This window comes from Argentina silus (genome assembly GCF_951799395.1).
Source record: "Argentina silus genome assembly, chromosome: 20".
Classification (NCBI taxonomy): Eukaryota; Metazoa; Chordata; class Actinopteri; order Argentiniformes; family Argentinidae; genus Argentina; species Argentina silus.
Genome location: NC_139674.1, coordinates 8,780,807 through 8,797,798, shown reverse-complemented (window position 1 = coordinate 8,797,798; position 16,992 = coordinate 8,780,807). Strand labels below are relative to the sequence as shown.

At 46.0% G+C, this 16,992-nt stretch overlaps 2 protein-coding genes across 2 annotated transcripts in view; both read left to right on the top strand.

The window, feature by feature from the left end:
- The window catches only part of LOC310820297 (neuron navigator 3-like), a gene marked incomplete at both ends in the record, with an annotated part of 87,349 nt that extends 84,258 nt beyond the window's left edge, over window positions 1-3,091 (top strand). The window contains one exon of the mRNA XM_083691878.1: window positions 2,770-3,091. Coding sequence (XP_083548004.1) covers window positions 2,770-3,091 — 322 coding nt within the window. The remainder of the gene's footprint in view (window positions 1-2,769) is intronic.
- A 12-nt stretch (window positions 3,092-3,103) lies between these two features.
- nav3 (neuron navigator 3) overlaps window positions 3,104-16,992 on the top strand; it is a 47,610-nt gene continuing 33,721 nt past the window's right edge. The window contains exons 1-2 of the mRNA XM_083692248.1: window positions 3,104-3,168; window positions 4,330-4,449. Coding sequence (XP_083548374.1) covers window positions 3,113-3,168; window positions 4,330-4,449 — 176 coding nt within the window. The 5' untranslated portion in view covers window positions 3,104-3,112. The remainder of the gene's footprint in view (window positions 3,169-4,329; window positions 4,450-16,992) is intronic.

Sequence of the window (16,992 nt, the reverse complement as noted above, 5' to 3'; positions counted from 1 at the left end):
GCGGCACATCCAGACAGAGTGAAAATGGTATTGATCGACATTTGAAAGAAAAAAAGAAAAGAGATTTCTAAAAATACTGTGATCTTCAAGGGCACTGCAAGAGTGCCAACAGAAATGGAAACACTCAGAAATCCCCCTTTGCTGCTCATAGTCCCATGGGATTATGACGCTTCGGATGGCATTTTAAAGTTAATAACTTCCACCGGTCGAGTTTGTTTATTTTGTGTGTTTATAGCTTGCCATGTAGGGGGAGTAAATTATTCATTGCGATGGGGATGGGGTATCTGCTGCTGGACCCGTCTACCGTAGTGTATGTGATTCTGAAGGCAAGCATGTGATTTTTCACAGACAGAGGCCTATAGACCCTGTGTGACTTAAATCATTACCGTCACGCAATCCGCCTGGGAAGCCAATCGATCTGTAACACCTGTCAGCCCCACACATACAGCCCTACCTCATCACGCCCATGGATTTGTGTCATTGGCAGGCAATGCAAAGCTGTGGCATTAAGTGCTCCCATCCATCTCAATGCTGTACATGCTCCAAACAGTCAGCTATGGTATTGTGCTGTATACTTCATCCTACCTTAACCACCGCTCTCGAGGCCAGCGATGAGAAAACACTGCTTTCAGTGTCAGGAAATGTTGAAACACACGTCAAGGTTGCCTTTTTCATCGTCCTCTTCCTGTGCTCCATCCGTTCCTTTTTCATCCCAGTTATTGATTTCAGCTTTTTGGAGAGGAAGATGGGCCGTTCCCATGCTGTGTGTAAGGCAGTGGGTTGCCAGGATACAAGATTGTGTGTGTGTGTGTGTGTGTGTGTGTGTGTGTGTGTGTGTGTGTGTGTGTCTGTGTGTGTCTGTGTGTGTCTGTGTGTGTGTGTGTGGATAAGATGCATGTAACCTGAGGAAGCTGTCAGCAGCCATGTGGACTGACTGACGTTAGAGAAAACATGCCCACTCCCCAGTCCCCCTAGCTGATACAGATCAATAGAGAGCGGATAGATAACATATCTGAGAGAGATTACCTATGGCTGTGAATCTCCAAGTGTCCTTCTAATGCAAAAGTAATGCAAAACCCTAACCCTAACCCTTTGAATTTGATCAGTTCAGAATTTAGTTCCCATTCATGCCGATCTATTCATGTTGATTGGGATTAATAGAATCTCTCCACAGAGTATTATTGGAGCTGCGGTACCAAAGTGTGCCATAGGGGTCAGTGGTGGGTCTCTGTCAGGCTCCCACGCCCATAGAATAATCAGACTGGCAGCTGCTCACTGGGACATCACAGCAGGGGAGGATCATGAGCACCATGGCTGATACCTGAAGTGGCTGAATCACTGATCTGGCAACCAGAGTATAAAAAGCCTTGTGAGAAGAGCAGAAAAGAGAAAACAACAAAAGGTTGAATTCAATGTTGCTTGTAATAGTCTGTCGCCCCCCCCCCCACCCCCCCCCCCCCCCCACACTTGACACTGTTTCAGACATGTGCTAGACGTGTCTTTAGGGGTCCAATTCTGATGCAGTTGTGTGTGTTAGTGGATGTGTGGCTGATTGTCAGTGGGTGTTGAAGTTCAGAGGGTGTTGATCAGACGGTTGATGGTAATATAAGGTGACTTGCTGTGACATCGCTACTCTCTCTCGCTTGCGTTGCGGGGCTGCAGCCTCTGTGTGCCCTTTGTATGCACACACACACACACACACACACACACACATCCCTAGTTGTCACCTCACACTCTCTCCAGTCTAGCAGTGTTAGATATTGGTAAAATAATTAGCATCTTTCTCTGTTGAGCATATCATCCCCTCCTTGTCTCCTACCTCTTACCTAATTTCTGTAAACTAAGTTATCTAATAGAATTGCCTCCACTCTACATTGGATTCCTTTGTGTATTCAAATGCAAAACACTGCCATCGGGTTGTCTGGGATCTTTGTGACAACGGTGGAATTTAATTATCTGAAATTACAGACCTTGGGCATCAATATTTGTTAAGTTGTGTTTTTTTCTTTAAGGAAAGGATTGCAATGTCCTGATCATTCCACTAGAGAGAGCTCTAGCAGGGTACCAGTGTGACAGAATGTGTGTGTGTGTGTGTGTGTGTGTGTGTGTGTGTGTGTGTGTGTGTGTGTGTGTGTGTGTGTGTGTGTGAGAGAGAGAGAGACAGTACACCAACAATCTGCCCTATTCCCCATCATCTAAGTGACCATGACAGAGTGTGTTGGTCTGACATGTGGACCTCTGGGACTTCTCGTCTGATTCCCACTTCCACACTGATTTAACACACTGGAAGAAACAGCACTCTAGGAAGGTCAGACTGAAGCAGAGCCGGCAGCATAAACACACACACACACACACACACACACACACACACACACAGACACACACACCCACACACACACACACACACACACACACACATACAAATGTCTCTCTGTTGTGCCAATGTTGCCAATCTTTCTGCCTGAGCAATTTGTCCTTCATACAACAATGCACATGATAGCGTGCAGAGGGACATGTTTTCAGTGTCTGTCTGGTCTGGTTGAGTTAGCTATGCAGGGTTCACTGCATGGCCGCTCCACAGGTCCCCTCAAACCTAACTCCTCTCACCTTGAAGGACCTGGAGGGTGCGTGCTGTGCAGTGGAAAGTGTCAGCAGTGTTGGAGGTATTGATCTCACTGCTCAAATCCTGCAGAGTGGCGCTGGGCTGAGCTGTCCCCAAACTTCCTCTAACCCCTCCTCCTCTCTCTCTAACTCTTCTGCCACCGTCAGCACCCTAGAGACGACCTTCGACAGCACGGTAACCACCGAGGTCAACGGGCGGAGCCTACCAGCCCTCACCAGCCGCTCCTCCCCCATGGCCTGGCGGCGCCTCAGCCAACAAGCGCCAACCCCACGGCTGCAGGCGGGCGACGCCCCCTCGATGCCCAGCACCTACGCTCAACCCAGGACGGGCGCCGCTGCCAGCGCTGCAGGACGCTACACCCACCCGGACCCGTCCAGGTTTGTGTACAGCGCCCCCGTGAGGCGAGGGGCGTCGGCGGGGGCCAGAGGGGCTGAGCAGGGGGAGAAGGGAGGTCCAGAGGCGGGGCTGGAGATGGACGTGGCGGGCTACATGAGCGATGGAGACATCCTGGGGAAGAACGTCAGAACGGATGAGATCACCAGCGGGTAAGACTGGCCTCTTGTCTAATGTATGTGACACAGGCTTTCTATTGGACGCCACACACATCAGATAGACATGCCCTGTGAGCGCTTTCTTATTGGGTTATTTTGAAATAAACCTTGAAATATCTCATTCTGTATTTATAAGTCACATTTTGTTGCAGTACAGTAAGTAAGATGAGGTGGTAAAATGACTACATCTTTGTTTTACATTGACTCAAGAATATAATGCGGTGATCCATTTACTGTCACTAGAGACCGTATGCTAAAATTCATGCTTTGACGTACAACTCATAACAACTCATTGCTCTTGCCAAGACCTTGACAATTATTCACGATGAATGGTTAGAGTCAGGGAAAATGAATTCCAGTGAGTGAGTCACTGTGGCATTCACACGTGCATTGTGCTGTGGGGAGAAAAATGTACACAATACATCCACGTGAACCCTGTGTGCCTCTGACACCTTCCTCAGCGAAGAAGAATAGGCCAGAATGTCTCATACGTCAGTCACTGCACTATGTGCGTAAGCTCCTGGCCCTCAGTCAATACAGATAAATGCTGTCCTTCCTCGGGAGAACGGAGAACTGTTAAAGTGCACTTCACAACACACACACACACACACACACACACACACACACACACATACACACACACACACACACACACACATACACACACGCATTAATCTTCCTCCTATCTCTATGTTAAGATGGGTAGGGTTAGGTTAACACTGGGAAATAGATTTATTGAGCAGCACACAGAACACATCCATATTGATTATGATTGAGTTGCTGTCGGAGCAAAACCTGGAGTGCTTAATGTAACAGCACTATGGGATGAAAAGGTGATTAGCTGAATTATGACTCTAATTAGCTTAAACCCTAATATACTCCATGGTCCATCATCCGTATCTGATTACAACCACGTGAACTCGCACACACACACACACACACACACACACACACAAACACACACACACACACACGCACACACACACATACATGCACACACACACACACACATACACGCACACACACACACACACACACACACACACACACATGCACATACACTCACACACACAGGGGCACACACACACACACACACACACACACACACACACACACACACACTCACTTACCTAGTGATTATGTTCCTTTTTGCAGGTACCTTACAGATGGTGGCCTTCACCTGTACTCACGGAACGTGGGCCGCGCCCCTGACCTGACCACGTCTCGAGAGGTCATCCAGAGGGGCGTCAAGGACGTGCACGGGGATGCTGACAGGTAAGGCTGTAGCTTTACCTCATCCACTGTATTTGGGTGACTTGTGTTTCTCAACCCTACTATGGTTCCCCAGTCAGTCAGTTGACATGGAAACGATGCTAAGAATTGCTATGAATTGCTGTTTCTAGTTTCCCAGTTGTTTCCCTAGTCTATCTGATAGCGCTTAGAAAAGAGTGCACTTCAGTAGAATCAGCACATACTGTCTCTGACAAAAGGGACAGCCATCGCAAATGAGGCAAAAGAAGAAAGTGCCATTGATTTAATTCTGTCAAGCTGTGGTTTGTTGACAAGCGATCAGCGGAGTGGGGAAGAGAAACAACGAGGTGAGGTGGTCACAGCAAGGATAGAGGGATTCTGACAGGATTTAAATTACAACACTCGTTTTTCTCGCTCTGTGGGATGTTGGAGGAATGTCTGTAAATTGGATTCAGTACTCTGCTGGCTTACTCCCCTGCTTCATTCAATTAACAGACCAGCACAATCCAAGAATCTGAGGCTAGAACTTTGAAACATAGGATGAGACTTTTAATGAAATGCAAATTTTCAGTAGAAATGTAATTTCCCAAAGTCTGTGTAGGTTTATATTAAAATGCGCAAGAACCTTATGATTCATAATGCGATTGACATTAAGGGAGAAACCAGAAGCCAGAATGGAGCATAGCAGAACGATGTTAGGTTAGTTTATCAAAGATGTATGCTCATCAACTATGTTTGGTGTGTCTCTGTGTGTGCTCCTTGCCTCGATAATCAAATGGTTTTGTATGCTGGCGGGTCAGAGGCTCACTACACCAGTCAGACTCAGATCATATCTGTGGCTAGCCAACCGTCAAAGGGGTGCTGACCAGGTTTAGAATACTGTATAAACCCACGGCTGTCACATTCTCATTCGCCTGTCATCCTGTCAGCTTTGATGCAGAGAAGAAGTGACAGATTGATCAAAGTGAAATGAAAGCATCTGAAGTCCAGACAGTGCTGTTATTCCACTCCTCCATATTATATCAGAACAGCCTGTCATTCTTATGGCGTCCCACATGGTGGGCTAGCCTCCACGTCTTCACCACTAAACACTAAAACAAAACAAACTTTCAAAATGGACTCTCATACATTAGCTCAGTCAGTAACAGACGCATAAACAGAGGTCACAAGACACAGCAGCAATGGAAGGAGACTGCTGAAGTATGGACTAGCAAAACCCGACACCTCGGGGACAAATGGCAAATTCTGTCTCTGATCCCCAAGACATGTCTGCAGGTAAGAAAGCCTGGATAAGGATCAGCAGTGAATTACAGAAGGCTGCTTATTTTGCCAAGGAGGAGGCTAACATCCCCAGCTCTAATGCTACCCTGTCCCACTCTGACAGTGTGTGTGATTGTAAGACTAGGAAGCGCCGCCCGCCGCCCGCCGCCATCCCTCAGTCCCACTGACATCTGACAAGCTCGGAGAAATTCATTTCGGTGCCTCTCGCCTTCTCACTGCTCGCACCTGAGCCCGGCTTTACTGCCCTCTCCTCTCCGTCTTTTGGCACCGCAGGCTCTCAGCGTCTCTGATGGATCCACTTTATCACGGGCCAATCATTTTCAGCCGTGATGCCTCCCTTAATCGTCCCCCTTACTGGAATAGGAAGAGGATAAGCCCAGATTTCCCAATGTCGCTTTTCCGACTTAGCTAAACTTTTCTCATTACTGTACAGTATTGCATATGCCACCGGGACTTTTCCTCACCTAGAGAAAGTATTGCACTGCCCTCACAACAGGAGCTTATTCATGGAGTTCTGAGTTATTCAGGCTTGTTAGACGCAGCAAAGGGTTATTTTGTTGGCTTTGTTTCATTATCTTAGTTACCACCCACCTTCCTATTCTGTCTGCAAAGTCAGAGGTGGAAGCACTGCAGGCTTCTCTTGTTTGCTGTGCTGTTAATTCTAGTAAAGTCTGATATGGTAATACAGTCTGCAATGTACTGTATTGTATGTGTAGTCCAAAGCAAGATCTCAACTCTTAACCAACCAAAATGCTTCCATTCTGGGTCTAGTCATCTGCCTCATGGGTGCCAGTTCCCTGGCCAATTGGAGGGCTTAATTGAGAAGATAAACACGCCCTGGCTTTCCCCAGCCTGGCAGCCAATAGCAGAGCAGTAGAGAGTTCCTCAGAGGGAGGAAAGAGGTTCTGTGCTTGAAGAGCTCCTGTGGGACTCATTACCTTTTATGGTTATGTCTGCCCAACGAGTCCCCTGACGTCCTTTCAAGGCAGCTTTATGTCCACAACGAACAGAGAGCCCAGGCTTGGCAGCTAAATACATCTAAATTCATCTGATTGAAAATAAATTATAACTAACATGTGAAGCAGGAGACCATCTGGTCCAAAAAACAGTGAGGGGTTTTGTTCAGTGGTGTTTTTGTTTGTTTTACACAGTGTACTGTAGCTACCGGCCAACACACGGAAGAGATGTGTTGATGTACTTGACCATGGGTTCACTGTACTGGTTATAATTATAATTAGTTGAGTATAATTAGCACCTGGTTTATAGAGTTACGTAACTCAGCCTTATTACTTTAGAACCATCAGAGAATAAGGCCGTAACTAGATAAAGACCATGTAAGGACAGTAAGAAGATCAAAAGTCACAGCCCGGTTGTGTCCTGGGACCTAGTTATCTAACCATTAACAGTTCCTTTCCAGAGTGAGAGAAGGTGTATCTGATCCATTTCAGCCACCATCCCAAAATATAATGCTCTGAAGAGTAGCTCACTTTCAAAATGGTGATGTTGTCATTTTAATATTTCACAGCTTGACAAGTGGGGCTGATCACCATTCAAACAGGCACTTAGAATTGCTTAGTACAGTATTCAGCCATTTTCTGAGAGCAGCACTGCTAGTCAAGCCTCCATCCTCCCATTTCATATCTATTGAGATGTCCCACAGAAACATTCTCTCAACCTCTGTGAAAAGCTATCTGTGATTAACTCCATGAAGCAACGGTAAGCTCAGTTGCGAAGGAGTGGGCATCAAAAACAAAGCCTCTATTCAGGCTCAAGGTGATTCACATGAAAGAGAAGCCATTTGATGAGTCAAGCCTTCAACCACACAGAATGAGCTCTGTGTGTCATTCCCTTTCGGAGCAAAATTGGATATTGACAATGCTGCATCATCTGCTGCTGGCTTCCAGGGTTTAGAAACAAATGGAAATTGCTGTGGAAGACTTTTGTCTAAAATTGGTCTTTGTACTTTATAAACATTTGACTCAAACAAATCAAAATAAAATGCTTTTGTACACCTACTAGACTAGAGTATATCATTTTTCTAAAAGATCTGTCAATTGTCTCTGATTGCTCCAGTCAATCTATCTAGCACCTAGCCTTGAATCTAGATTGATAGATTCAACAGCTTCTTGATAAAAAAGATTTCTTTGTCCCTGTCATTATGACATAATGGTGAATTCTGCCTGGGCTAAAAGCTGGTCTCTAAAAATACTCCTGACCATGCAACATAGATGAGCGTGTGCTCGAGGGGAGGCTGGTGGAGGCAGAAATCAGAGGATGGGCTCAATGTAATGCATGGAATGGAATGAGGAATGATACAGTATCAAACACTTGTATTTGAGATCATTCCTCATTCCCTTCCATCCGTTACAATGAGCCCGTCCTCCGATTTCTACCTCCACCAGCCTCCCCTGGTGTGCTCGTGGCACTTCTGTCAGGCAAGGCCATCGAGGCACAAGCGGGTGTGTTTTGACACCGACAGGCTCCCCATTCTCAGCAGATGCATGAATAAGTAAAAGGGCCCTGCTTTTAGCGTCCCTGTGTCTGAGTCTCTCCCCCCCCCTCTCTCTCTCTGTCTCTCTGTCTCTCTCTCTCTCTCTCTCTCTCTCTCTCTCTCTCTCTCTCTCTCTCTGTCTGTCTCTGTTTCTCTGACGAGGGAGCCGGGAGAAGGCCGGACTGGTGATGGCAGCTGGCTCTGCAGTTTTCTGTTTTGAAAGGAAAGCTTTAGGGGATTGAAGACAGACTGCATGTGCGTACATGCGTGCGTGCGTGCGTGCATGTGCGCGTGCGTGCGTGCGCGCTTGCACTTGTGAGTGCGGATGAACTTGCATATGTTTGTGTACAGTATTTGTGTGTGTGTGTTCTTATCAGTGTGTGTACTGTTTGCGTCTGTGTGTGTATTACTGTAGGTTGTTGAGGAGGAGATACACTGATCGTTGCTGTCACTCAGGAGCCGTTGTGGTAATGCTCCATGGCTCTGCAGTGCTGTAGTAAGCAGTAAGGGGATTTAGGGGATGGGTTTTGCAGCGTCATTGACAAAGCCTGTTATTATATAACTTTTGTGCTTTTGGTACAATTCGTCTGTGCTAAGGGCACCACTTCAAAGGAGAGTGTCCTTGCTCGCAATCTGAAGTTGCAACATTTTTGTGCTTTTTAGTCACTTCTCTCACTGTGGTTTGCAGACTTTCTCTGTCTTTTATAAAGAGCTGGCCTATCATGGATGTCCAAATATACCTGCTCCACATCAGAGAATTTGCATTTGAGTACTCTTGAAAGAAGTGTGTGTGTGTGTGTGTGTGTGTGTGTGTGTGTGTGTGTGTGTGTGTGTGTGTCTGTGTGTCTGTGTGTGTCTGTGTGTTGTCTCTCTTCGAAATGGTAAAATTGGACTGTTTCCCCATTGCACACTAATTATCTATTTGTTTACTATGGCTCAAAGGGAAACTTTTTTGCTTTGAACTCAGTTTCACTGGCATTTCTTATTCACTGGCATTTGTCCAAGCTTCTCCTGCATTCCGGATTCAGCAAATTGTATTTATCATTAATCAGAGTAATATTCAAAATGTACTCTGGGGAAGAAAGGGCCTGTCAAGAACCCATTGACCGTACTAATTACAGTCTAAAATATTTAGTAGATTCAATGTACAGTATAAGGAATGGGAACAGATCTTCGTAGATACAGTATGTCTTCTTGCCCTACTTTGAGATGGAAAATACAAATGGAATTTCAGATGCTATAGCAGTCTATTAGATATTCAATATCATTTTTCAGAAAGCAGAGAGAACATTTTATGTTTTTGTCTTTTATGTGGCTGGTCATGCCAAAGGCACATTTCCATCCTGGATGGACAATTTTCTTTTTGTATCTAATCTGATCTAATATGAATTTGGCTCAAGTCATGAGGTCACAGCTTTAGTCTGACCCCACCCAGGTGACCCTAGGTTATTGTGTGTGTGTGCCACACTCTCTCACCTCTCGGTATCTAACAGAGGGGATTCTGGGATAGGTTCACTTGGCAACGCGGTGTCAGCCCCTCTGTGGCCATATGTCGACACAGCTCAGCTCCTCTGGTGATCTCAGCAGTGCGCTCATCTCTGTCTGGCACTAGGGAGGGGTGGGAGATGTCTAGCACCCCCCATCCCCCCCCCCATCCCCCCAGAGGTGCCTGGTATCCTGGAGATCATCCATCCACCTGTCCCTGCGGTTGACTCGGCCCCTGGACCACTCTGATCAGAGCTGGGGGTGAAAGGCTTGTGAGGGGGGAGGACATGGTTGTCTGGCTCACTGATCTATGACTGCTCTGCTATGGTCAAGGTTGCTAAAGGGAAATTTGTGGTTGATTAATTGTGTGGTCTTACTGGGGTTAGAGGGCAGAGGGCTGCAGGCTCTACTGCAGGTGGATGAATAACAAAGAAATGTTCTTGTCCTAACAGAAAAAAAATACTTTTGTAATGCATATTTTCTGTTGAATGTGTGATTGTGTCTACATTGTGGTCTTAGATAGGGGTCCTACCGTCCTAGCCTTGGGTGTGTTGGATTTATGGGAAAGGGGATCTTATGATAATAATTACATGTCATAGGGTGACATAAGGGTGAGATAAGACGGTAGTAGGTTATTTATTTATGTCTCAACTGAATAATGCATATCGGGAAGACTGATGCATTTTTTGCAGATATATCAAAATATACTGTAGATAGCATCAGCTCCTTGCTACTACACATTATAACACCTTGACAGCATCAGACTCATCCTAACCACACCATGAAACAACATAAGAAGTCCATCCCCTGCCTCTGCGTCCTTGTGTGTCTGTCCCAGTGGAAGCTCTGTCCCCCCCCCCCCCCCCCTTCAACCCCTAGCACACCAGATTTACTCAGTCCTCATACTGTAGACCCCCCACCAGGCTCATGAATGCTAAAGCAGAGCAGCGGCCCCAATTAGTTTGATATGCCAAATGTTGCCATCCTCGCACCAGTCTGCAGGAGGGCACAGCCACTCCAGGGAACGGCCTCTGTTTATCTACGATGCCAGATCGGGGATGCCAGGTCTCTACATGGCAGAGGAAATCATATTTTTAGCGCTGGCGGTAGTTAGCAAGGAGAATAGACCTGTGTGTCTTCATTGAATTTTGTGCAGTAGGGTTTCAGTATAGCATTTATCTCCATTAACAGCTTTAGCTGAAATCTGAAATGTTTTATTTGTGATGTTTGTGGTGAATTAGAAGTTATAATTGACTGGTGTGCAAAAAAAAAACCTGAAAGTAGGCATGAGTAAGAGTCTCACAGCGTTCTGGAGTGCTAACAATTGCAGTGCAGGTGCCTGGTCCAGCAGGTTGCCGTTGAGAGTGCGGATGGGAGAGAAACTTTTAAAAAGATCGAAGTCTTTGCATTCTGGAAGTTAGAGCTGAGAGGCACTGTATATAGAGAGGTCCTTTATTACCCTACAGACAAGAGAGAGAGAGCCAAATACTTGTCCTCAAAGCTCTTTATTCTGAAATGGCCGATATAATTCCCGGACCGAAGACAACGGTCGAAGTTTGGAGAGAAATTAGCACACTGAACCACTATACCTCAATAAGACAGCGCTGCCACGCCTCATCCATTTACAGAGACATGATATCGACAGTTTGGCAGCTCTCTGTGACAAGTAGCCCTGGTTTAAATCAATGCAAAGTCATGATGGCTTCTATGGCTACCATAAACATGGCACTGACAAACATCGTAGTGAGTTTGTCTTCCGGTAAACATGACCATTGATCATCTTCCAGGGCTGCTTTTCTTCAGCACTGGGATAAACACACGATTGTCATTCGTGCAATGATGAGAGAGCGTCATTTGGTAACATGATCAGATGATGTGGCCTCTGTGCTGAGTCTTTAAAGCTGCTCAGGTAGCTAAAGCTAACAATGTAATTGTTGTTGTTACAGAGTGTTCAAAGAAGTAGGCCCAGGGGAATTGTGTATTGAGGGGCTGTGGTAGAAATGACAATAGAAGCCAGTTGATGTTGTGTAGCCTTTTTTATATCCAGATCTACGTGAGATGAAATCACAGGCCTCAAATGACAATCGTCTGGAATGATTACGTATATTATTTGTGGCTCAGTCTTAATATGTCGTTTTTAGATAAGCATTAATGAAGGTCACATTATTGATAATTCAGTTTACCGCCGTCGGGCCTGGGCTCTGTTATGGATTATACAAATCGAATCATACTAAATGATGCATGTTATGGCATAATTGGGGCAGTAAAAGTTTTATGAATCAACATGGGCCTCATTGCTGAATTTCCTGACCAAGATGATCGGCAGAATCCAGAGAAGATCGGCTTCCATTAAAAGAAGATCCATTCACGATTGTGGATAGATTGTGCTCTGGCACGGTGTACCCGTGCATGTGTAGCACTCACTTGTGTAACAACAAAAATAATATAAATTAAAAACACAATTCTGGGTAGACCAGTTGAATTAGCCCATTGATCTCTAGTTTACCCTATAACATATCCCCTTGCCCATGTTTTCCCCAATTCTTAATCTCCTGAGGCGCTGAAATGCCATAATCCGAGAGGGGTAAGAGGGTTCCAGGTTGTTCAGTGCCAGGAGAGGGGATCAGAAACCAGCATGGCTTCCGCTGGGATCCCCTGAGGAGTCGTATGGTGGCAGTCGGGGTGCAGTGGCGCCAGCTCACGTGCCACAGATGGCGAGGGCGGACAGCTGGGAGACCCCCGAGGATACCATCCACCCCCACTGTGCCAGGGCTGGCTGCCAACGCGTTGTGTGTAACCTAAGCTGTGGTGGCCCTCTTTCTCTGCCTGAAGTCAGGATTTTGCATTTGTTCATTGTTTTTAGGGGAAGTGCAAGGCAAGTTTTGTCTGCACTGTGCCATATTGTAATCTTCTGCCTTGAGGCTGGAGAACACAGGGGTAGTCTGTGTGTCTTGTCCACAGACCAGAGAGGAGGTGGGAACTCTGCAAGCTGTCTTCTGGGCTTCTTGTTTGTACTGTAGCCAGCTGCTTGTGCTGTCTGAGTTTGCTCCCGTGGTTTGTTTTGGCTGGTCTATGACCACCACTGCTGGCTGGCAGGAGCCTTCTTCTGCATTGCAGCAGCAACCAAGCCCAGGCTTTACAGACCAAAGCCTGGCAGAGCAGGGTGACATCCTACTGTGACATCCTACTGTCTGTCTATCCCTCTGAGGCAAATCACATTTTCAGCATCTGCAAGGTCACTACATTGTGTTTGATGGAGTTGATTGCCATCAAACTGGATTCCACAGGCAGCCATTGTGTTTATTAAATTATTTTTGTCAATATGTGGGATGAAAGGCCACACCTGACAATGACAAACTGTAATTGGAAATCTCAGCCTTCCAAATAACAATGGAAATTGCGTTGCCCTCTTAAAACGTTTGCACATTCAGGGGTCCATCTTTGCTAAATCCCCATCAGACTCTTACTGTGATTATGGAATTAGCTTTATGAATTATGTCTAGATTAATCTATATAGACAGACTCAGCTAGCCTGCCTCACCTTATTATGCATGATCTCATTTCCAGTCAGGGCGTTGTACAAACAATGCACAGTTTGCATACTCTTGTCCGGAAAGTGAGTCATGTTGTCTCTGGTGCCGATCGGATTGATTCTCATCCTCCATCCTCTCTTGATTAACCCTTGGCTCTGATTGGTCAGGGGGCTGTCTCCTGCGTGTAGCGTTGAGTGGCTGACAGGCTGTCCTGAGGGGAGGGGAATGGAAGGGAGGGGGGGGGAGCCAGTGGCGGAGGAAGTGTGTGTCGGGGGGGGGGGTTGTAGAGCGGTGAGGTAGCTCTCGCTCTCTCCTTTCTGGGTGCAGTCGTGTCACAGCTAGCTACTCAGCCAGCCAGCCAGCCAGCCAGCCAGCCAGCTAGCCAGTCAGCCAGGCAGGTGGGCTCTGGGCTCCTCTGACTCCAGCGGGGTGTGGTAGTCAGCCAGGCAGGCAGTGGAGGCAAGGCAACACTACAGCCCAGCCAGACCAGAGCCAACGAGCGGGCAAGACAAGACAAGACATCCCTGAGGAGGTGAGTGGGAGTCCGCTGGCTTCGACGCTTCCCCCCACACCACCACTCTACCCCCACCACCCCCTATTGATTGCTATTCCTTTGGTGTGCGTTCAAGATCAGTAGGGGTGACTTATACACTGACGGAACAGTTCACAGTCTGGCTTTGTTGGACTTTCTCAGAGTCAGGGGGCTAAGCTGGATCAGCCTGCCAGCTGAGAAAGGAGAAGAAAAACATTGATGATGGTCTTTTAGCAGGGCGCTGGCATGTTTTCTGAAGTATAATTGCGAGAGCCCTGCGAGCTTTAATAGCATTAGATTAGGATTATGGGATGGACAAATTAGGATGAGCACTCGCCAGTTTCTTTTAGCCATTATGGCGTCCTCATCATGCGTCACTCCACTTTACTATACCAGACGCTGCTCTGAACCTTGGTCAAAGTTTCCTTTACTGGTTGAGGTGTCGGCTAATGGATGTCATGGCCTTGGCATGTTATATGCAAACGATGTGTCATCTTGAAAGAAACTGTTTAGCACTTTTTGGGGTTTGCTGTCTTTGAACATTTGAGCAGTTGGTTTGACTTGGCCATGTTGAATTCACTGAATTAAACATTGTCATTCTCAATTTAGTATGTAAGACAAATCATTTATTAACTCAAGGCATGCAGAACTGTACATGTCCACCTATCTACAGATATTCTATGGTTGCCTGAATAAGCCTTTTCTAGTATGAAGACACATTTTTCTACAAAAGAAGAAAAATTGATGGACTATGGAGGAACTTGGCTTCCGCTAGTCACTGTGTTGGGCTATGTGGAGTGAATCCACCGCTGTAGCTTCTTATTGTGAGTCTGGCTGATGTGTGGGAGGTTGTGTTGTTACGCAAGAGGTCCTCAGAGAAAGGGTCACATGCTTTTGTCTATGCTGGTTGTACCTTCACACCACCACAACAATGTGTGCTCTGATTAGACGTTGATTATACAGTATGTTAAAAATAGAACCGTCTCCTCTGTATTAAGAATTCACCATTTTCCATCACAGCAATTTATATGTTTTTTTTTCCTTCTCCTTCCAGAGCAGTCCTTACAGCATTGAATATTGCATGAGACGCTGTTTGCATGCTTGAAAGGAGCCATTGCATTGCACTCTATGGCTTGGCAGTACAGTACAATATGTGCCACAATGCACAGTATGAATCACTGTGTTCACCCTGATTCAGCATGCACTAAACTTATGAAAGCTTCCGCCACTTGAGGGGAATCTGGTTAGTTTGAAGAGGAAAAAGCTTGTGGGTTTCCATGTTATTAGACTGGATACGTTTACAGTGTACTGTATATTGTGGTTATCCTCTAGCTTATGTTTCAATGTCACATAATGAAATACGGAAGGAGAACCAACATCTTCATGTCTCTCCACTTATGGCATCTTGAGCAGAGCACAGTACATCTATTGCTCATTGTTTATTGAAGAGGTATGACTCAATCGCAGCCTATATTGCTCAGCCATACTCAGGGCTGCGGTGGGTACAGTCGGGGTTGTTGAGTACGGCTGTGAGGCCCGGCCCGGGAGACGTGACGAAGCCGCAGCGTGAGAGGCCCGTCTGCAGGTCTGAAGGGACGCGCTGCCTGTCAGACCCATCACAGATGATTCAGTCAGAGGCTGGCGCCCAGAGAGAGCCTCCATAATGAAATATTCAGCCCTGATAGAGGCAGGCGTGCTCGGCCCTCAAGGGTCCTAGTGTGGACCAAGTGGTGTCTGGCTGAGCCTAGCCTGACTGGACTGGGTTGAGGAGGGTTGGAAGAGGGGTTCAACATCCTCTGGTCCCAACTAGTTTATTTGCCTCTCTCACTTTGTATTGTTTTGCGTTTCAACTGTACCTGTTAACGGCCTTTACACCGAGAGGCTTTTCCTTTAAGGTTCTAACGTCAGACTTTGCTCGACCTTGATTCTGTACATGGCTTAATAAAGCATCATTCTGCATTACTGCTCCTGCTTCCCCCCCCGGAATACAGTCAGTGTTCTTTCATTCAACTTTGCATTATTAGAGCAATGACAAAGCATTTGAATTAAAGCTTTTGTAAACGATTTCTCTGTCATTCTCTTACCAGAAAAGACAATGACAGAGAAAGCTGTCGGGTATGCTTTCTTTGTGATGTTCAAGAACAAAATTGACCAAGAACAATACAACCACTGCTATTTACAGAGAAATAGCCCTGAGTCTGTCGTAGTCAACAAGTTCTAACTGTGACCAATTGAAGTGGAAATGAGAGGGAAAATTCTAATCTCGTTCCCCAGAACATTACAGACTAATTAAAATGTTTGCTGGGAGGAGGATTGTCAGTATTGTGTTAGAGAGACCACCGCAGGAGGGCTGAAAGAAAGGCATACAATGTGTCACATTTGGGAGAAAGAGTGAGAGAGAAATTACTCTCACTTTTAGATAAGAATTTGAAGGCAATGGGGCTTTTAAACACCCATCTGTTTCAGTCTCAGTCATTACCGTGACAACCGCACGAATAATAACAGAGGGCCTGCATCAGGAAGTGGCTATTTTACAGTTTACCAGAGCAACAGTATAAATGGATACCCAACTATGACTATCAAGTAGCTAGTGATGACTATCTACAGTAGCAATGTATTCCTGTGAACATTTGCTGGAAAATGATTGCTGTCATTTTGTGGTCATTTCGATTCAGTTTAAGGCAATTTGCTTTCACACAAAACTCTTTCCTCCTTTATTACCCAAATAACAGACAAAGCTACAGCTGACGTTATCAAAAGTGATGCAGGCTGAGGCTGGTTCTGGGGAGGAAATTGAGGGTGTTTCAGATAAAAAGTGTGCTTTCTCTCAAAGCAAGCTCTGTTCACCTTACAGATGGATGAGGAGTTTGATGACTCAGATAAGGCACGGGGGCTGATCGCCATTTTTAATAGACCATCTGTCTCTATGATTCCTAACTGGCGGCTCATAGTGAAGGCCATCCTTTAACTACAGAAGTTAACCCCTTCCTTTAAAAACTTTATATTCAGCACAGCATTTATCACATAAAGTGCCTTTTGAAAGTATGTACTCTATTATCTTCAATATGCTGGCCCTCTTGTCTTCACGGTAATCCAAAGCTATTGATCAGCTGTGAGACACGCGTTGTCTATTGGCAGGCTTCTCATCACTTCCCAACACTGACTTTTGGAATACTGCCATCTCCCCAGAGACACATTGACAGACTCATTTCCTTAGTGAGCGTTGGGTTTGGCTCTGTCTGCCC